The sequence below is a fragment of the Gadus chalcogrammus genome, chromosome 3 (assembly GCF_026213295.1).
Source record: "Gadus chalcogrammus isolate NIFS_2021 chromosome 3, NIFS_Gcha_1.0, whole genome shotgun sequence".
Classification (NCBI taxonomy): Eukaryota; Metazoa; Chordata; class Actinopteri; order Gadiformes; family Gadidae; genus Gadus; species Gadus chalcogrammus.
The window spans coordinates 17,753,625-17,774,972 of record NC_079414.1 but is presented as its reverse complement, the minus strand read 5'-3'; the positions used below and the strand labels follow the sequence as shown (position 1 = coordinate 17,774,972).

The 21,348-nt window shown below is 42.8% G+C and overlaps 3 protein-coding genes across 8 annotated transcripts in view; 2 read left to right on the top strand and 1 right to left on the bottom strand.

Moving 5' to 3' along the window:
• The first annotated feature begins 174 nt into the window (after positions 1 to 174).
• Positions 175 to 15,430, top strand: sh3d19 (SH3 domain containing 19). Of its 2 annotated transcripts, none has more exons than XM_056586368.1 (25): positions 175 to 490; positions 4,314 to 4,353; positions 6,291 to 6,331; positions 6,514 to 6,553; positions 6,729 to 6,882; positions 7,085 to 7,271; positions 7,363 to 8,475; positions 8,579 to 8,734; positions 8,849 to 9,052; positions 9,161 to 9,379; positions 9,483 to 9,653; positions 10,060 to 10,176; positions 10,325 to 10,389; positions 10,897 to 10,937; positions 11,239 to 11,458; positions 11,705 to 11,773; positions 11,982 to 12,116; positions 12,200 to 12,269; positions 12,701 to 12,831; positions 12,949 to 13,001; positions 13,116 to 13,345; positions 13,616 to 13,665; positions 13,810 to 13,999; positions 14,322 to 14,425; positions 14,504 to 15,430. In XM_056586368.1, the coding sequence occupies exons 1-25, from the start codon at positions 421 to 423 to the stop codon at positions 14,612 to 14,614; spliced, it is 3,981 nt and encodes a 1,326-aa protein (XP_056442343.1). In that variant the 5' UTR covers positions 175 to 420; the 3' UTR covers positions 14,615 to 15,430. The 2 variants fall into 2 exon arrangements, with proteins under 2 accessions (XP_056442343.1, XP_056442344.1); XM_056586369.1 differs by lacking the exon at positions 175 to 490 and adding an exon at positions 3,160 to 3,992.
• Positions 15,431 to 15,440: 10 nt separating this feature from the next.
• Positions 15,441 to 18,003, bottom strand: rps3a (ribosomal protein S3A). The gene is made up of 6 exons (XM_056586371.1): positions 17,895 to 18,003; positions 17,226 to 17,329; positions 16,923 to 17,110; positions 16,461 to 16,669; positions 15,895 to 16,004; positions 15,441 to 15,613 (listed from the first exon to the last, which is right to left on the bottom strand). The coding sequence occupies exons 1-6, from the start codon at positions 17,954 to 17,956 to the stop codon at positions 15,486 to 15,488; spliced, it is 801 nt and encodes a 266-aa protein (XP_056442346.1). The 5' UTR covers positions 17,957 to 18,003; the 3' UTR covers positions 15,441 to 15,485.
• A 1,285-nt stretch (positions 18,004 to 19,288) lies between these two features.
• The window catches only part of lrba (LPS responsive beige-like anchor protein), a 186,004-nt gene continuing 183,944 nt past the window's right edge, over positions 19,289 to 21,348 (top strand). For 3 of the 5 annotated variants that reach the window (XM_056586366.1, XM_056586363.1, XM_056586365.1), the window contains exon 1: positions 19,290 to 20,229. In XM_056586366.1, the coding sequence (XP_056442341.1) occupies positions 20,044 to 20,229 (186 nt within the window). In that variant the 5' untranslated portion in view covers positions 19,290 to 20,043. Of the gene's footprint in view, positions 20,230 to 21,348 lie in introns of all 5 variants that reach the window. The other 2 variants (XM_056586364.1, XM_056586362.1) reach the window with 1 other exon arrangement.

Below are 21,348 nucleotides of genomic sequence, written 5' to 3'. Positions count from 1 at the left end.
AGAGAGAGAGAGAGAGAGAGAGAGAGAGAGAGAGAGAGAGAGAGAGAGGGAGAGAGAGAGAGAGAGAGAGGGAGAGAGAGAGAGAGAGAGAGAGAGAGGGAGAGAGAGAGAGAGAGAGAGAGAGAGAGCACCCTCAGCATAATGGTCTAATAACGGTCGAGCGGATCAGCAAAGTTCCACTAACTTAGTTTCGTCACAGTCAGTTTTATCTGTTCCTGCACTGCCGAATTTAAGTGGACGTCCGTTAGTTACTATCTGGGAATAGCTGACCTTTGTTTTATTCAGGTAGTGGAAGAGCGGTTGTAAAACGGGGCAACCAAACACGCAGTGGAAGACCGACTTTCAATTTGTCTTCAAACTTTTTTGGCCAAATAACTTGTGAATCCCTGGAGCAGTTCATCGGTCCCGTGTCAAATAGCGATGTCCGAACCGATGACCGAGGAGCAAGAAGAGGAGAGGGGAGACAGAGATGTACGTGACCCGGCGAGAGGTAGGTTAGGGAAATCTTGGTTTGAGATTCGAAATCCCATTTTGCTTTATAGGCTGTGCTATTTATTTACAAAAGGATTTAATAATACATTGTAAAATATGTTGAAAGATGAAATGAAAGATCAGTATTAAATAAAATGCGGTACTTTAGTCCAAACAGCGAATTTGCCTTATAGGCTTATATCACCAAATATCTAATAGTTGCATGCATAGTTGACAAACTGAAAGACAATCATTGACAATTAAAGGAAGAGCAGTGCATATTTTGAATGCTGGAACTGTCTTTTATATTTGTCAAACATTGCCAACTTTCATTCAATGAAAGTTAGCGTACCAGTTTGACGTCACTTGTCATTTTGGTGGCGCTGCCAGAGTGACAACATCCCCCTAGATCTTATGTCTTTCCAGGATGACATTTGTTAAGGGAAGAAGTCCTCTTCATGAGCTATTACAGTTGTCACTGTATTTTTCTTCACCAACACTGTGATCATTTAGGTATAATAACAGTTATGCTTAATGCTTTAATGGAACCCCAGGCAGAAGAGAAGATGTCACAATTTTTCCTCTCGACAACAGCTGTTGTCCTAGAAGACGACTACATAAATGCTCAGTCCCCAAGCAAACCTAAGCAAATGTTCACTCTTTCCCCCCATGTTAACCTAGCCATGCCCTGCCCAACCATTTAGTCTCACATGCCCCCACCTCCAACACATTCACCCTAACAACAGCTGTTTTGTTTCGGGATCCCTAGCTGACCTCATGTTGGGCAGTTGGGGTGGGCTGCATTTAAAAAGACCCCCCCTTATTTCATACTATTTGCAGGTCTCATTTGTGCATTACACTACGCTTTAATGGTGATATCATACCGTGACTGCTATTAAGCAGATTAAACATGGCACTGAAACAACTTGGTGGATCCACCTCAGATATGCATGCTGACTTCACACACCCACGGGTGTGCCTGCCTTCTTGCCAACCGCCATGAATAAACATACTCCTCACCAGCAGCTAGCAGAAAGGCTTGTTGATGGGAGAATCACCAGAATTTGCCAGTAGTGTAACTTTGTACCTTTTTTTGGCTGATCTCTTTTACTAACCAATTGCTTTCCATTATTTTAATCATGTGATATTGTGTAGTATTGTTTCCTGTTTTGGCATCAATCACTCTCCCTAATGGCATGCATTTATTCAGGTCTTCTCCTGTTTCTAAGTTAATGACTTTGAGTTGGAAACCTTTCATTATGTAACAACAATATTTCCCTATAGCGTGCTGTGCTCCATCAATCCCTTTATTCAGTTTAATCCTATTACCCTGGCTTTTTATGTGAGAGGGTCCATGGAATCTGCAACATTGTCCCCCAAGACGCCGTGGGCAGAAGGAAATTAAAAGATGTTAAATTCCTATGGGATTATAGAGGAGGCACTGATTTAAGGATGGTTTTAATGTGAGCCGTCCACAGACTAACCTTGGTAGTGTGCTTGGTGTTTTGTTTGAGAGTCTGATATAGGCCTGCCATGAGAATCTAAATACCTTAAAATATATTGTGTCCTTATCAGATTTCAGATTTCAGACTTTATTGTCATTGTGCAAACTTTTACAACGAAATTGGGGAAGAGCCTCAAGTCCTCATTGCTGGTTGTGAAAAGAGAGAAATTTGTTTTCACTGTAGGTTCAACACCACCTGTTCTGTGAGAACGCCTGTCCTGCAGAAAACCAGCAGATGTTCCCAGTTAGAGAGGGGCTGTTTAACAGAGGTCATTGCATCAACAGGTGTGCTGTACTATGTGTTTCACCTTCACAGTAATATAAAGAAAGTCATCTAGCCTATTGCATCTGGTTCCCTGTCCATAGGAACCGAATATGTTATGTTGTTTGAATCATTCAATGGTGCACGATCACTGTTAAATATCCATAAATAAGATTAACTCCCAATGAAGCAGAACATGTAGGACCATCTGCTGGACTTTTCTCAATATTTGAGATGGGCTGGTGGTTTGGTTGAACCCTCTGAACATCAAGACACTAATAATCTCAGAGTGTTGTGTTTGGTTTGATCAAAGTTGCAAGGGATACTTGAGAAGAATGATTCATTCTTCCTGAGGTAGAAACACTTTCGCACATGTACGACTCGGATCGGTGTGGTGACCGCCCGATACATAAGAAAGACAAAGGTATACAAGGATTTACTATCAAATCTGGGAAAAATGAAATACAAATACTACTCTCAAGAATAATTTCACTACCACACAGACAATTATATTTTAGTTAAACACCTTAGTGTTGGTTTTTCCACATGACAGGTGGGTGAGATGTTGCTATTTGACTATACCTTTAAATAACAATGGGAGCATGGCTACGCCCGCACACACCACATACATCTCGATGTGGGATGAATGGTATCGGTTACAGAGCTGTTAAAGTTAATCATTTAAGCTTAACTTGAAACTGCCACTCAAGACGAGGCTTCCAGGTAAAGTGTTATATTTATTCACTTTGACCTCATGGTGGAGCGAGGGGAGAGATAGTGACATTGCATTCTTGTGTGATATAACCAGCCCTTCCTGAATTACCACATTCTTTTCCATCAGATTGGCCTAGCAGAGAGTAGCCAAGAAGCTATCTACCCTCCCATTTTCTGCTGGTGTCTGTGGGGGGGGGCGTGTATTTTTGTGGGTGTGTGTGTGTGTATGTGTGTTATGGTGGCTTCTGTGTTTCCCGGCACACAAAGACTGTTTCTTTGTTTAATGGATACTAAGGCAGAGATTTGAAGAAAGCCGTACTCTATTAAATGTTTGCTTTGCAGGTAGGAACATCACCACTAAATAAACACATTTTGGACTAGCCTATTCATTTTCAAGTAACATTTACATGCAATGACACCTTTTTTCTGTAGGTTATAAGAATGCTAGTTTTGTTTCTTTGTAATCTTAATTTGCTAATTTGTCTTATTCTGGTAACTGATGACATGAATGTTTTGGCTAAACCATTTCGCTGCGACAGTAATTGATAACAAGGGACAGGTGCGGCAGGTGGTTTAGGTTGGTGAGCAGGGAGCTTATGTTTTCAGGTGAGAGCTGTGTAGAATTCCAGCTGACAAGGAGATGCAGTTCACCGGCAGAAGGGGACTTTTAAGTTGAAGCTTTTTATCTGTCTGCATTAGCATAAATGGCTAACAACACTCTATCTCTACCAGTATGACACAATGTTTTGACCCTCATATAAAACACCTAAACTCATAACACACATAAACCCATATTTTGAAATACTTAGTACTTTTTAGACTCTGTTAATTTGTTGAATGATGTTTCCTTGCTAACAAACAAACACATACCTGACAAATCTGAGTACCATGCATTTCTGAAAACTTCAGGAGCCATTATTTATTTGTACAATACCCTACCCTTAAAAACATTTGGTGGATGGGGTATCGGTAACTTCATAGAGGAATATAGGTGGACTAGAACAACATGAATGGTCACCTATATTATTAAAGCCTATCGCGGTAAGAACTTTCTTGATTGTCAAAAAAATGTTACCCATTAATTGTCTGTCCCAAACATGTCTCTTTAACAAATGTTCCTTAAAACGAATGAACATGAATATTGAAATTGTTTGTCCTATCTGTACACTGCACAATTATCTGTATTTTTTTTATAAAACTAATAAGAGGAGAATGTTACCAGGAAACAAGATAGGTTTGTTAACAGGTTCATCAACATTACAGACAGAGTCTGCATACCAGGTGTTCTGTTCAATTACATTACTCATCAAAATGTCCCCTGTCTTGTTCATGACGTTCCCGTTCCCCTCTTTTTCCCCGAAGATCACTTGCAAAGGACCAAGCCAGATCGCTCCCATGCCAGGTACGCTCACCCCCCTTGATTAACACACCACATCCCTTTCCATCCACTTTTGAGCTGATGTGGCAATAAAACCGTTGCAGAGCTACAAAAGTACAGGTAGTTTCTACTTGACAATCTCAGAAGCTTCACAAATATTGTATTTTGTACCTTTTTCTTTTACCGTTTTACTGAGCGGTGTGAAAGAGGACTCTGTCTCTTTAACCATCAGATCTGCTGATGGTGCGGTTGTGAGTGGGCCAACAATGCGTTCTCATCCTCATTCACAGACAGACCCAGGGGGGATTACAGGGAGATATGCTGTTGTTAGGCTGATGTTGATGTTGTTGTTGACAAATGGTTACCTGCTCACACAGTCTGCCCTAGGTGTACAACCGCTGAGACCCCTGTCAGTCTGAAAGTATTCAAATGCTTTTGAATACTTCGTTCTTTGCACTGAAGTATATTAACATATTTTTGTAACTTTTGCAACACTGATTTAAAACAAAAAAGGATGGCTCTGGGTTGATCCCCATGGCTGGATTCTAACCTTCAGTATCCAAACACCTACCTTCTCCACATAAGCCACTTATAAAATGTCTCCCAACCTAGCATCCTGGATCATTGCCCCCCAGGGGGCATTGATGCGCTCTCTGTGTTGTAAATATAATGAGGATCCTTTACCAAAGATTACATCATCAGGCACCTTTCCTTAATGAGGCAGATATTTGTTTCTAAATGGCCCTGCTTCAAACCAGAGAACTTTCCCTTGGGTGGAGAACCACCACCTTAGTCGAGCAAACACTACAGGGTACCATGGTAACGATGGACCTCTAAACGTGGCTGATATTTTTATCCTGGCATTAAATGAGGGAACCCAGATGGAAAAGGACTTAACTGAAAGACCGTAACGGATTTACAAACTATAGACTTGCTTTCTGGAGAGAAAAACAAAGTTGTCGATGAGATGTATTAAATGGCGAACCGTCACCTGTCTTGGGGAAAACGTTGTTGAGGTAGGCGTGATGTTGCGCAGCATTTGATTTTGGATGATCGAAAAGATCTGTTTGTCTGCATATGTCGGATAACGTATAAAAATATCATTTAGTAAGTGTTCAACGCATTAAACAATGAACATCAACAGAACATCAGAAGACAGATTAATGGGTTGGGGGATATTCCCAGGTGCCAAAATGATTTTCTCATTGTGTCAATGTGAGTGTAAACTTGCCCGTGGGGAACAGATACAAGTCGCCTGAGGGTGTTGCACCTTGGTTGTATTGAGGAGTTAATGCTTCATTTATATAGCCTATTCAAACAGTGCTTAATAACAGAGGATGCATAGCAACAAAAGCAACGATACATAGACCATAACAAAAAATGAATAAAGAAGCAGGAACAGGCATTAACAGCAGTAAAAAAGGGACGCCAGGATATATCTGAAGTTGTTTTTCAACTTCCACAGCAAAAGTGGCAAAACAGTCGAGTAATAATCAACTTTGGTCTTTAGTCTGGCAAGAGGGACAGTCATTAGAAGTATTCTAAAATCAACCTTTCGTTTCACTGGCAGTCAGTGAAGTGACATTAGGGTGATTTGGCATCTGTGCCCAGAGCGTGTCAGCAGCCTGGCTGCAGCCTCTAAGACCAGCTGTAGTCTGCCACAGGCAGCCTGGCTGAGGCATGCAAATTAAGAATTGGGGATTCAGAAGAATCTAAAAATACTATAAATGAAATGCAGATATTTTTTTGTTTTCTATACACACACACACTACGTTTTGGGCACGTAAGCTGTTTAGTTTAAAAGGGCTGACTACCTGTGAGTTCTAGAGAATTGAAAAATGGCCTATTGGTCCACTTTATCAGCAGCCCCTGTTGAGACTTCTTCCCAGGGCTATGCTTTGGAGAGAAGCAGGCCCACACCTAAAGAGGTAACAACAATGTTTTTCTATACCGTTTTCCAGCCAGGGACCTCTGTCCTCCATACGAGCAGCGATCAAACGATGTGAGTTGAACAGCCCTGAGATTCTGCAGTACTGTGAGATGCACAACAGAACTTCATATCAAATGAAATCAAAATGAAATCAAATGAAATGTCTATGACAATATACCAAGGCTTCTGTTCATTGTCAGTAAACGGATTAGTCAAATTGATTCACATTTGGTGAACTTTTTTTCTGCCCTCAGCGAGAACCAACTCTCCGATTGACCACAGTAGAGAGAGAAGGTAGGAGAATGGGCTATGATGGGAGGTATCAAATGGGAAGGTTTTAAATGGAATTTAAAAAAGAAAAGACCCTGATGCCTCTACTATTTTTCACTCCCTCACTATCTTGAGTGGCAGCTGTAGTTGTGGCATTATTGTACTAAGGGGGTGGAAATGGTGTGGTTTGTGTCCATAGGCGACCAGAGATCACCATCCTCTCTGCAGAGCCTCTAGCCAATAGCAGTTGGTTCCCAGGGGCCTCTGGTATCTTCAATTCCCCCCCAGCACCTCCCCCTCCTCCTCCGGCCCCCGAGTCAAGCTGGCCAGGAAGCGTCCAGGCAGACCCCCAGGTACATCAGGTTTACCCCAGCAGCCCCATCAGGGGACCAAGCTGTGTTCCTAATTTGATCTGTGTGTGCTTTGTGTTGTACAAAACCCGGAGTTACACCAAAATAACAATAAAAAAATAGTATCATCGTAAACAGAGAAGATAAAAATTAACTGAAAGTGTTAAAAAAAAAAAGTGAAACCTCACTATTTCTCCCATTTTAGCCACCGCCTTCTTATGATCAGGTGATCAAAGAGAAAACCCAGGAAGAGCACGTCTCCAGGCCGACCGCCGCCCCCCGCAGGTTGGCCTGCACCAGCACCAGTGCCACCCAGACGGACCCTGTGAGGGAGGACTCTTCAGCTAGTCCACGGCTCAGTCCAGCCAGTGAGACGGGAAGAAAACCCAACGGTCAGAAATCGACAAGAACAAAGATTTCAATTTCATATTTATTTTGCCCTATGTTTTCAATGTTCATTCATGATATTTTTGTATTTTGCAGTTAAAAAGCCACAAAAACCACCGAGGCCATCATTGCTGAAGACTCAGTGCAGGGAACCTACTATTGTAAAATCAGAACCAACAAACATACAGTGCACAAATGTTTCCATTGGCACAGAGAACCAAAATGATTCAAAATCATGCATAGAAAAACGCAATACAAAGGAATCTAAACACGCATGCTCAAGATCGGTCACTGTGCAATGGGATGGTTCTGCAAAAGATTTGATTCAACATATTAAGGTTCCTGTAAACTCACAATCCCCCCCTGCCGACTTTAGCACACCATCCTCAGAACCAGAGCCTGTCGAATGTCCAATTCCGCTTCCAAGATTGAAGAAATATCATAGGAAACCTTTGACAGAAGAGGTTAGTGTTTCAGTTCAGACTCTGGTCAGCCTCAGTGATAATGTGGACGACAATCAAGTGAACTCCAGCAACAACCAGGAAGAGTTGTCCTCGAACAAGTACATCGAACAACTTCTGGAGGTGTTTGGTGCAGACAACAGTTCCCTTGAAAACGACAAAGCATCAGAGTCCAACTCCACAGAACAGAGTACAGAGGCTGATGACAAGATGAGCGCTATGCACAGCCAACGGGAAGTCAGTGCCCGGATCGCGGCTTTTGAGACCAAGCCGAGCACCGAAGAGGAAACGGCAGCACAGAGACCGAAGCCTCTCCCTAGGAATGCCTCAATCAAACCTCCAGTCTCGTCTAAACCCTCCATAGCCTCCAGAGCTTCGTTTAAACATAGTGGGGAAAACAACAACAACAACAACGTAATGCCCCCAAAACCTTTGGTGGCACCAAGGCCTCAAAAGCCATCGCCGGCCCCTCGGCCTCAACATGCACTGCAACCCGGAGGCTACCCCTCTATAGGAGGTCCCCAAGACATGATGCCCAGCAAGGGGCCTGTCCTCCCCTCATCTCGCCTCTCCATCAAGGCCAAAGTGAAGGGCCTTGAACAACAGCTACAACAGGAGAACCGTGTCCTGACCCCTCCAGTGCCTGGGGAAAAACCCTTTAAAGAACCTCTTCTACCCAACCTCAACCTCAACAACCATAACTCCACCTTCATGGCCACAGAGGATCAGGATTATGACAGCTCATCGAGTAAGTAGCCATTGTTAAGTCCCCGATTCTATACTATTAAAGATGGTGACGACCATCAGTACTATTGCGTCCATTTTTGATGGTTTATATGAAATCTATGAAGACTTTATAGGTCATCTCCAAGAAACGATGTCCAGCAGGGTGGCTGTTCTCCCCACATCCCGCCCTACACCTCCAGTGCCTCCCAACAAGCCCGATAAAGAACCTCCAGGGCCTAACCTCAACCATGACTCTGAAGGCGAGTACGACAGACAATCGAGTAAGTCAGCTACCTTCACTACATGTTTTTCTCATTAAAGAAATCATCATGTTTACTATAAGGATTTTCAAGTACAGTTTTGAAAAGCGATACTATTGATGTAAATATTGTCAGATTTCATTGGAGAGCTCCAAGCAACGATTGCCGGCAAAGTGCCTGTCCTCCCGCCATTCCACTCCTCCACCATGGCCAAAGTGGAGAGTCAAGAACCACAGCAGGAGAACTATGCCCCGGCCCCTCCAGTAAAACCCTCCAAAGAACCTCTAGTAACCAACTTCAACAACTATAACTCAGAGGATCAGTATTATGACCGATCGAGTAAGTACCCATCATTCCCTTCACAGATCTTCTACTATTAAAGATGGTGTCGATCATAAGAATTTTTGCATGAATGTTTAATAATCTACTGTATATCAAAATATGCAGACTCCATAGGTGATCTCCAAGAAACGATTGCCAGCAAAGTGCCTGTCCTTCCGCCATCCCGCCCCTCCATCATGGCCAAAGTGAAGAGTCTGGAACCACAGCAGGAGAACTATGCCCCGGCCCCTCCAGTAAAACCCTTTCAAGAACCTCTAGTACCCAACTTCAACAACAATAATTTCCCCTTGATGGCCACAGAGGATCAGTATTATAACAGATTTAGTAAGTAGCCATCATTCACTCCTCAGTTCTTCTACGATTAAAGATAGTGTCAACCATAAGTATTTTTACATTCATTTTTAAAAATCGATATCAAAATATGAAGACTCCATAGGGGATCTCCAAGGAACGATGCCCAGCAGGGTGGCTGTTCTCCCCACATCCCGCCCGAGCCCTCCAGTGCCTCCCACCAAGGTCTTTAGAGAGCCTCCAGGGCCTAACCTCCACCATGACTCTGCCTTGATGGCTGCAGGGGACGAGTACAACAGACCATCGAGTAAGTCAGCTACCTTCAGTTGATGTTTATTATCATTAAAAAGCCCAGGTTCTACCACCAGAATTAGATCAGCCATTACAAGCAAGCACAAATGTTAGAAAGACTGACCAGCCTACCAGCCTTGGACTGTACCAACTGGTGGTCTGATCTATCCATCGCACATCTTGGTGGAAACTACCAAGCGGGATGACACTCTAGGGTAGATTTTGATTTGGGTTGTAATGTCTTATTACCACAGCTGGTGGTAAAATCAAGGACTGTTTTCTTCTAATAAATAACTAAGTGGTTAATACATTACATAATACTACAAAAGTGCTATGCACTTGTTGGTTAGATTTGAGGATGATTAACCCCACAAAGTTGTTGCTTGACACATAATAATAATATGCCTTTCCCCTGCGTCCAGATCGTGCCCCATTTCAGCATCAGCAAAGCCTGGACAGTGGTTTTTCGGGCTACCAAAACAAACAAAGTATTACAAGGAGACCAACCACCATTCGGCCGAACAGCATGACCAGTAGAAGTGAGTTCCCTATAATCCTCAACCTATTTGATTTGAGGATGAATTATGAATTAGAGAACTCGGAGGAGCGATGGATTCTGGAAAATATTTTCTTGCTCACTGTGGTAGAGGTCGCTAACTTTTTTGGATGCGTTTGACTGTGGGTCAGCTCTCTCTTCAGACACTCCTCCTTCACTTCCGAGCCAAAAGCCTGTTGGATCAATGCAACGCCAAGTAAGCATTATGAAGCCCTAAGACCAGCCCCCCCTTGCTCGGTTAGAGTTTCACCCCAGGAAGCAGGAAACAAACCAACAAACCAACAAAACCTAACTACAAGCATACCTGATACACATGCATAACTAATCGCACACCAGTTTTACCAAGTACGTACTAACTAGTTGACGGGCACAGCGACAGACCTGTATTTTGGAAACAAATGGTTTAACCATGCGTTCATACCAACAAGTTTAAACTATCGCAGTCTTGTTAAGTCTTAAAGAAATGTAACCCTTCCACTCCATTCACCAGCCCCTTGAGAATTGTGTCACAGGATGTAAAGGAGTCTTTTTCTAAAACTCACACAAGCAGTCACAATACTCATTATACCTCCTGTGAAACTTGAACTTCAGCTTTTTTTTTTTAAATGGGACTGTTGGTTGCTATGGTGTCTGATTTTCAAGCAAGGAGAGAACCAAAGTTGTTTGATGAAAATAATTTGAGTCTTTCTTCTTTCTTTTTTAGGAGTCATTCTACAAAGGGCAAGAACCGAACCTGCCACCTCGGTAAGTGGGAGCTTACCATGAACACATTGCCACCAGCAAACATTTCTCCGCATACACATTTGCAGAGTACAACAACGTTCTTGTTGGCTCCACCTACAAGTGCAATAACCATGTAAGCAATAGCCCTTGCATGCCCCAGGTTCGATTCCGAATCTATGCTCCATGTCATTCCCATTCTCTTTCAACCAACTTTCCTGTATGCCTTCACTATATCCTGTTCATGAAAGCCACACAAAAACAGCAACATAAAAATATATTCAAAAAAGGGGATCCAGCTCTAACCACGATTTCGCACTTCCAGGCCCGGTGGGGGTAAGGTCCTTCCGCCCCGCCCTCCCCCAGCCAAGGTGGGTCCCGCTCGGCCGCCTCAACCCGGCCACAGCGCCCCGGGTAGAGCCTCTCTCGGACCGGCCTCTCAGCGGGGTGCGCAGAGTGCCGCTCCGGTGCAGAGGCCGGGTAGGAGAGGGCCCGCATTGCCCCCTAGGCCCCACCCTGGCCACCGTCTCTACAACCAGTACACAGTAAGGGACATCACCGCCGGTGTTTATTCATACACATGCCACCGGACCATGGCGTTACACAAGACCTTTGTTTTGTTTGCTGTGTACACAACCTCATTTTATATTTCTTGTTAAAATAATGTTTATTGTGTTTTATTGATTGCCATTGAAATGTCTTTAGAATGGGACTGCTGCTTGTGAAGCACTCTGAATTGCCTCTGTGTTTGAAGGGTGCTCTATAAATGCACTTTTTCTAATGTTTTGCAGCTTGAACTTCCTCATGGTATTGCTGTTTGTAACTACAACGGGCCTAACACGGAGGAGCTCTCATTTCAGGTGACTGGTCAAGTACTCTTAGTCAAACCTATTCTTTGTTAGTATGTTTTTGTAACACAGCCTGCACAGCAGGACCATCTATTTAAAATACAACACTTGTATGTTGGCTTATACTACTATACAGTTAGGCCATTGGGTCTTCATGCCTAATCTCCTAATTCCTCTATGAGCAATTGTTTTCATATCTTCTCTTTTGATTCTCCATTAGAAAAACGATGTGCTTCTGCTCCTTGAGGAGATGGACCAGAGGACGGTAATGTGTCAGGTAGGCGAGGGTAAAGGTCTGGTCCAGAGATGCCACATGAAGGTCATCACCCCCCTGGCTCCAAAGGAGGCACCTCAGGTAACCCTTCTCCATGGAAGTGAATTCATTTTGCCTGACCTGTCTAGGCTGTATGAAGAAGGTTGTGTTTACTGTCTGTACAGATCCCTAACCAAGCCAGTAGTTCGGAAGGTGGTGGACTACAAGTGCAGGCAATACATGACTTTGACCCAGGTAACGACTCACGGCTACCTCGACAGCTTCATGAACCAATTGATCTTTAGGACTTACTTTGAAGTCTGCATTAGCATTGGGTATTCTGTATTGTATAATGTAGGACTGCAAAGCCCTTTTGAGACTCCTACTGCTAATTCAGCGCATGATGGTTAGGGTGTTTTCCTCCCGAATAAAAGGTTGTGGTTTCAAACTCCTTTATCCGCCACCTTGAGCAGGGTGCCCTAACTCCCTACCTGCTCATGAATGTCTTGTCTCTTAAAACATTACCTGTAAGTCGCTGAGGATAAAAGCCCTGTGTGTGTGTGTGTGTGTGTGTGTGTGTGTGTGTGTGTGTGTGTGTGTGTGTGTGTGTGTGTGTGTGTGTGTGTGTGTGTGTGTGTGTGTGTGTGTGTGTGTGTGTGTGTGTGTGTGTGTGTGTGTGTGTTAAGCTGGTCCGGAGGAGCTGGGCCTGAGGGCCGGGGATGTGGCCATCATGGTGGAACAGGTGGATAACGACTGGTACAAGGGAACGTGTAGAGGGAATACTGGCCTCTTCCCCGTCAACTATGTCAACGTGCTTGTAAGACCTCACGCTGAAATTATATTCAAACTGTAGAGGAGGAGAGCATTAAATACATATAAATATTCAATAAGCATCCTGATGTAATGATGTTTTATATTTTATTTTTTCTAATAGTCAAATTCCCCGCTACCTTCTCGTGAGAAGAAGAAACCTTCAGCCACTGTCAGGTAAACATTTAATCAAAATAATATTCCTTATATTCACTTTTTTGAAGCTACTCATATTGTGCTCTGATTGTTATCGTCATGTGTATGTGTAATAGTTATTTTCTTTTTTGTCAGTGGCCCGAGGTGTGTGGCGAGATTTGACTTTGAGGGGGAGGGGGGGACCGAGCTGACCTTCTCTGAGGGGGACGTGATCAGTCTAATGGAGTACTTGGGAGACGAGTGGGCCAAGGGACAGCTGGGCGCCTACACTGGAATCTATCCTCTCAACTTTGTGGAGGTTGTTGAGGATCTGCCTCTACCTCCGATGACCCAGCAACAGCCCCAGACAAGAATAGCGTTGCCTGGTAGGAATCGTCTGGCAAATTTGTTATTATTGTTTAGCTAGGACAATTGAATTTGTGGTTTTGGGCGTGATATTATTCTCTGGTTCAATTATATGGAGAACTGATCCATCCTCCAAAGAAATGCTTAAAATCTAACATTTACCATGGATTCTAAGGGTAAATGAATGTTCGAAGTCTAGAATATTTCTCTTTAGCGGCAAACCATAGTTTGGTTTGCCATAGTGTTGTTTGTTCACAAATTTAGAATATATTTTCTTGTCAATTTCAAAGGACTGGCTGCTCATCCAAATATTCAACCTGAGGCTGTCAAACCAATCCAGGTAGGAGATCTGCAAATTTTGATGAATGCAATTATATTATGTGCCGTACATAAAATATTTACATAAAAGATCATGCACCATTTAAAATAATTCTTAATTTAGCTCACTGTCTGACATCCACGGCCCTCTCTGTGCTTATTTCAGGCCCCTCAGCCTTCAGGACCAGAATGGGTGGTGGCTCTCTATGACTTCAATGGGCAGACGGGGGAGGACCTGTCCTTCAAGCAGGGGGACCGCATCCTGATCACAAAGCACCTGGACACCGTGTGGTGGTCTGGCAGACTCAATGGACATGAGGGGATCTTCCCAAGCGCCTTTGTGGGGGGCAGCCCAGGTACTGTGTGGCTCGGACCCTGTTATCTTTTAGTTGTTTACTTTGCAGTTCTGCTGTGGAGACGAGCCTAGCCTTTAGATTGTGCATTCATTGGTTTACCCGTCGGTTGGTATAGAGAAGCACTATTTTAAGAACTGAGAAGCTAGGATTCTGCTTTTTGACGGTGGCATGTGTTTGTTATAGACCTCGCTAGGATATGAGGAAATGGTCTTAAATTAAATGGAATAAGAATAACTATACAAAGAAGGGTGATTACCAGTAGTTGACCACTGGTAACACTATTCCCTGATTAATAATTTTGCATATTTTCCTTGACCACCAGGCCAGTCCCTGCATAACAAACCGCAGAGTAGCGAGGCTGAAGGAAGCAAGGCCAAGGCTCTGTTCCGGTTCACAGCCGAAAGTCCGGAGGAGCTCTCCCTACAGGTGAAAGTCCAGACATTTTCCAGAATGTGAATGCATACATTGTGACATTTCATATAACATGTCCTTTGATCTTTACAGGCAGGGGACATCATAACCAATCTTGAATCCGTTGATGACGAGTGGTTCTTGGGTGAACTGAGAGGAAAAAGGGCACTTGTCCCTAAAAACTATGTTCAAGTATTGGGATAATGCTAATGTCAGAAAATATGAAACCTGCAAGTTATCAACAATTTTTTTCACATGGGAAACCTAGTGACTTTCAAATTGGAATGAAGTGTTATGGTATTGTCAAGATTGTATATACAATTGTTTAATAAATTGTCTTATATTGTAGTTATACTTTCATTTGATTTTTTTTTGATAGATTCCAAATTATTCCATTGACTGAGGTAGTCATTTTATCATGAGGTGAAATATTGGCAAGCTATTTGAATCATGAGCATAATTTTGGCCAAAGATATCCAACGCTGCTGATTGGTTGTCATAGACCAGTGCCTTAAATTCCATCACCATTTGCCCAAGTCAGCCATTTCTAGGCATTTGAAGGTAAATACAAGTTTAACCTTAAACCAGGTGGGTGATCAGCTGTTAGCAGTTTTGAAAATTGGCCTCTTCCGACGTCGCAAACGTTGCACATCTCTATCCGTCAAATCCAGGAGGACACGACCACTTGTGGCGTCGGAGGCAGATTTGAAACTTAGTATTTCTCCTTAAATATAGTAAGCATAATTGCCTGTCATTTTGGCAAAAGAAACACTGCAGATCAGCTGCATAAGCCAGTGCCTTTACATTCCATGACCAACGTCTGCCCAAGTCAGCAGTTCTGTCCTAGGCATATGACGCTCAATACAAGATGAAACTTAAAATACAACTGCATTTATGCTATGAGGCCAACGATGTTAATTTGGGCCTTCTTGAGGACCCGACATGTCCCAATGCGTTATGTGCACACAAATCCAAGTTCTCTCTACACAAACTAACTACAGCATGTACAAAATAAAGGCTTCAAACACAATTTAGTCTCATTTACATTTTTTATTAAATCTGTCATCGGGTGATTCTAGACGGACTCCTGGATGGGAGGCTCGTAGCCATCAGCCCTCTCCACCTTGGCCCCAGTGTCGTCTCCAGATGCCTTGACTGTAGTGCCACCACCGCCCTCTCCGTGAAGCTCCATGAGTTTTCCCACTACAAGAACAGAACATGGTTCGGTCAAACACATTGCACCTACAAAATAAAAGGCAAGCAGCGAGCGCACACAGACACAATTCCACTAGTGACTGAAGGAATTAGGGGTAGTAGCAGTCAAACATACAAGCAGATACGCTTCCAATTAAACCTGACAATGCCGTGTTAGATGAAATAAATGTGATTGAAAAGGAGGCACATTCAGTAATCAAAGAACTTCCATCCGGGACCAAAACTAATATCGGGTTCCCAATAGTATTCCAGCGATCTACATCACTTACACTCAAACTTTGGCTTCTTGAGCATTTTGACCTTCCTGACGTAGACGTCGTGCAGGGGATAGATGGACTGGCATGCCTTCTCAATGTCCTTGCCAACACTGTCTGGGATCCTGGAAGCAACCAAAAGCACACGAAAAGTCAATTATCTTCCGTTGGGAGCATACATCAGTTTAGTTCTCAAATATTTATGTCAGTTATTAGAATATAATTGAAAATGTTAAGGCAGCAGACCATCATTTTTTAAATTGCATGAAACAGGCTGAAAATTTCATTAGCCCAAATTTAAGTCTCATAATGCCTTATTTGCGCAATGAGCAGCAGAGATTTTATAACCTAAAAGACAATGAATTGCATTTTTGAATTAATAACCACGTGGGTCAAGCATGGTTCCTTGATGACGACAGTTCTGCCAATGGTCCAAAATAAAAAAGACTAGCACGTATTCTATTCGGACAAGGCAATAAGCAGTCCACTTTAACACTGTTAAACCATGTTGCTACGCATTATTATACATTACATACAGCCATCAAAAGAGAGATGAGGGGAAACTAGGGTTCTTTGCTTACAGCTTGTTTACGACTTCCTTCAGGTCGTTGGTCTGGACCTCACGACTCATGATCTCCATCATCTTCTTACGGATCTGACGGACCTGTTGGTGCTGGGCGTATGAGGTCTTCCTGATCTGGTTGGTGCGCTTCTTGGTGAAGCCAACACAGAACAGACGCAGAATGTAGCCATCGGTGGTCTTCACGTCCACATGGGCCTCGATCATGGTCTGTGGGAGATTTACAAGTTGTTTAACAATCTATAGCCGTTGATTTGGTTACTTTTCCATTTCAGTTGCTGAAATTATTTTATAGTGCAATGCAACCAGAAGGTATCAGTTTGGACTGTTGCCTTCAGAGGGAATATGATATTGACAAATTAATGTGCAAAACACAATTGAGCCAAACAAAATGGAGCTCATGTTCCATGTGGAAATACTATGAAGAATTTCTTACAACCAAATACATATAAACGGTATTTACCTGCCATTTCTTGACCATGGAGCACATCTTGTCTCTGGTGAGGTCCATACCATGGAAGTTGGTCAGGCAGTTCTTACCCTGGACATCCTCTGTGATGAGCTTGAACTTGCGGAAAGCAACCTCATCGTTCTGCAGATCAGCGAGGCTCACTTCGAACACACGACCCTTCAGACCATCAGAGGCGATACCTACATGAAAAGTGATGGTTAGATTGGGCGTATTAGTCAATATATTCTAGTAACCGTGTTCCATATTGTATGCATATTTTGTACCTATACTACATGGTCAAATCTGAATACTTACGGGTTCCCTGAGTCCTGGTGACCAAGGTCTTGCCAATATTGCGGATGTTGAACATGGCTGGTGCTTTGACATCATACCAGTCCTTCTTGGAGAAAGGGTCAACACTGATGGGGGAAATTAGTCGGTCATTAGCAAGCCTAACACGCATGCAGTTACAGGTTAGCATGACAGTTCAGCTTAGCAACGGTTGACGCAATGTTATCGACGAACATAAGGATAACTGGTTGACTCAATATTTTAAGTGTGCGTAACACTATTTACTCCTATTGGCGAATTAAATAATAAGTGCTCAATACCTTTCGACATAGCTAACAGAGCTAGCCTACAATGGGTTTCAGTGCCATATTGCTAACGGTAGCAAAACGCTAGTCCTTTGAGGCGTTACCATTTACATGATATACTAAAAAACCAGTGTACGGAGAAATATTTTCTGACAGCATGGAATATTAGATATGCAAACTCTGACTCATGAATGAAATTGTCACAATTAAACGAATGCATTTAATATGTTTTGTGAATAGGCATTGGGGAGGTCGCCGAGTAGCTTAGCACTGGTTGGCCGCATCCACCTATCATCGCAGTCATCCTTTACATTTTATTTGCTAAATAGACAGCATCCAATACATAGGATAGTACTGCATGATTATAAACTAGAATTACTCTACTTACATCTTCTTTTTGGCACCTTTCTTGCCGCCTTTGGTCAGCCTCTTATTCTTGCCGACTGCCATGTTGGCTATAGTGAGTGAAAGAGGAAGACGAACGTATTACCGCGAGACTTAAAGGCATTCTAGTCACGGGATTTGCTTCATCTCGCGAGTAAAATGCCAAACGCAAAACATATTGGCGTCCTCTACTGGTAACACCGGGAAATGCTTTTAAATCTTGCTAGACTGAAACATTGAAACATTTAGTAAATAATAAGTAGAAAGTAATTAGATCAATTCTGCATATCGTATTGATATGCCATGTACAAGGCCATGCAAAAAGTATCAAGGTGAAAAGATTGAAACAAACCTACAAAATAAATGTGGTCAAACTATATCTAAGACGTCCTATATAACATAGGCTACTGAATATATAACAATGTATATCTTACAAATCAGGACATAGACAATTATTTATAGGACTAGTAGTAACTCATTAGTAATGTTCATCGTTCTAAATCTGTAACTGTGTCCTTTGAACCTGACTTTCAGGTATGTTTGGGTGCGACCTGCTGTCATATCAATCTAAACTTGAACAAATTAAATATATCTTGGCAGTTGGTAGACTATAGGTCCCCTGAAAAGACATTTTCTCGACATATCCGCCGTTCAACCCCAAACTTTGAATATTTCCATGACAACACAATGTGTGTTTCGAACAAGTATTTGCGAGGAGATAGGCCTACTTAAATTAAAATCAGGTATTATAATGATCTTAAGGAAGTGCTCAGCATCGCTCCTATATAAATACTGTTCTTGTGGCCATATCCCAGCGGAGGTATCCCACTGAGATACAAATATCATCACCTTTCAGAATAGACATTAAGGGACATAATGACAGGGAACTAAAGTCAATGCAAATAGAGAAATAATGCATCCAGTGTTTCATTTAATTTCATAGCGTCATCATGGACGAGATGCATGATAATTCCGATGATTAATGTAGATCCCCATTCAGTTATACATATTTGAAATGTCGAGTTATCATTGTTTCGTTGTTTTAATTCCAGGGCTACTATATGCATGGTAATTGAATTGGCCTATATATTGTATGGAACATATTGCTAATATGTCCTACAATAAAATATGAATAACTAAGGGCTATTGCCAGGACATTATGCATCTATCTATAGCACCCGTAAAATGTAGGCTAGATAATGTGCTTAGTTTCTTCATATTAGCGTTCTAAATTCTCTCATTCAGATATTATAATTAGCGATACACGTTTTCCTATCACATTAGTTGACTGACGCCCTTTTATTATTTGTAAGTGAACAGTCCCAGACGACAGCGAAGTGTTTTTGCGTGAGGAGGAGGAGAGCACCTGTGCTCCACACCTGAGCCATTCTACTGACCCAACTCCGACTGCGCATGCTCAACCCGTTGAAGGAGTATGCTGTCATGGCGGGGACGAGCTGAAGCTACGGTGCAGGCTAAATCAGGAAGAGCAGGCGTTGGGACTAGGTTAACTCCGACATTGAATTAAGTCGAGGAGTTCCTAAAGGGACAACGACTGGACCTATGTCCTTCGTCTATTCTGACCGGAGCTGTGGACGGATTTGACCCCGTTTCGGAGTTTTTTTTTTACTCTTGGCAGTTCGCTACCTGTCAAGTGTGGAGAGCCAGTGACAATAGCAAGTTACGCTCCTGTACGCTAGTACCCTGGACACTAAAGCCGCTTGACCGGGTCGCTTATACCTTGACAGTGAGGACAAAGTATGGGATACTGCACTCCTTTTACTCTTGCTATCGTTTCCTCCAGCAGCGGGAATTTTCTTATTGCGTTTTAACTGCATCACTTCATCCTCGTATCAAGTTTCTTACGAAGCAGAGGAGTTGACAGACAACTAACACGTACTGTTGTCGTAGCCACATATCCTCCTCGGTCTTTCATCTGTATTCCTGGTAGTTCTTGTTAAAGTGATTTGGATGGAGAGGGAAGATAATATTAGTTGGTCTGTACCCTGTCAGTGGCTCATCCGGAAGACCAATATATAAGTATATTTCTCCGGCGATATCCATTGCACCCACCCCCCCCTCCCCTGTCCCCGTCCCCGTCCATTGTAAGTGAACAGGTGTTTTACCTGTGAGCCTACTGCCTTCCCTGAGAAATGGCTAGTGAAGAGACATTGAGTGTTTCCCAGACAAGTGATGGAAATGGGGAAACATCCAACGCGGTGGCGCTTAACCCCGGAATCCCCATCAGGGGAATACGGATGAAATTCGCTGTACTTGCTGGCCTGGTGGAAGTTGGCGAAGTTTCCAACCGAGACATTGTCGAGACCGTCTTCAACCTGGTAAGCTGATTATACGAGCTCAGAATAGGCCTTGCACACCTCACACACTTGCATATGTCCACCTCCCTCACCACGCTATTCTTGAACGATGATGGGCTAGAAGACTGCTCTGACACTGTTTTATAAAATGTGAATTATAAAGCATAAGATTGGCAATGGCATAGCGATAACCTAAGCTGTATTTATTAAACATGGAATTGTAGTATGTATTGGGATTTACGCTTTGCCCTGCCAATATGTGACTGTGTATGAATGAACATTTGGAAAAATGTTTCGGGATAAGATTCAATAGGCTATCATAAGGTTGAAAATCACATTGTGTTGCTATTGGCCTATTGTCTGACACACTGACAGACACTGATGGGCGCGTTTTAGGCCTACTTCCATGTCTATGAAATGTGTTATTGCGCAGTGGCCGGTGAATGAATGAAAGTAACAAGGAAGTACACCTTGCCTGCAACGATAGTTCGACCGTTAAGGTGGGAGGAGGGAGTGGAGGTGGAACCTGCAGAACTGCCCCGTCACTTTAGTCATGGCACAATGGAATCCACAGGGAGGGAAGCTCCACTTGGACTCCGTGGAATTGGCTGTCACAGAGACAACTGTCCCCACGGGGGCTCAATGGCCTTGTCGCAAAGATAAAAAACAAACAAACAAGCCTTAACCTCAAACCTGCCCCGTCCACTCCCAATGTATCCTACAAGAAAGCGGGAATACCCTTTCAGCCATTAATGGATGTGTAAACAAAAGCTGTTCTCTGACTGCCATAGTGTAAACCAGTGGACAAAGGTGATTTGGGACACTTAAAAAGTATTGGGCACCAGTTAACAATAGAGAATAAGTAAAGTTATGATTCATGAATGGCTTCACGAGGGAATTTTTAATTTTAGACCGAAATACTATTTTTACACCTTTTTCATCCAGTCTTATCACAAGAAACCGATTCCATGGTATTAACTTCCTTGAACTTATGGCGTTTGCTCATTGAACTCTTCCCGGAACAAGTGATGGTGGTTCCAAATCCACACTTTCAAATATTTGAATGCAAAATATAAGTCTGTTCTTTGACATCTAGCCGTTTGATTGTTTGTATGATAGCAGTTGGCCTACTTTGCAAAT

Bases quoted from the DNA above. Each gene is read 5' to 3' on its own strand.
- sh3d19 (XM_056586368.1), top strand. From the start codon at position 421: ATGTCCGAACCGATGACCGAGGAGCAAGAAGAGGAGAGGGGAGACAGA. The intron at 10,177-10,324 runs GTGAGTTCCCTA...ACTGTGGGTCAG, and splicing joins GAACAGCATGACCAGTAGAA to CTCTCTCTTCAGACACTCCT. The intron at 12,270-12,700 runs GTAACGACTCAC...GTGTGTGTTAAG, and splicing joins AATACATGACTTTGACCCAG to CTGGTCCGGAGGAGCTGGGC.
- rps3a (XM_056586371.1), bottom strand. From the start codon at position 17,956: ATGGCAGTCGGCAAGAATAAGAGGCTGACCAAAGGCGGCAAGAAAGGT. The intron at 16,670-16,922 runs GTAAATACCGTT...AATCTCCCACAG, and splicing joins CCATGGTCAAGAAATGGCAG to ACCATGATCGAGGCCCATGT. The intron at 15,614-15,894 runs GTAAGTGATGTA...CTGTTCTTGTAG, and splicing joins CAAGAAGCCAAAGTTTGAGT to TGGGAAAACTCATGGAGCTT.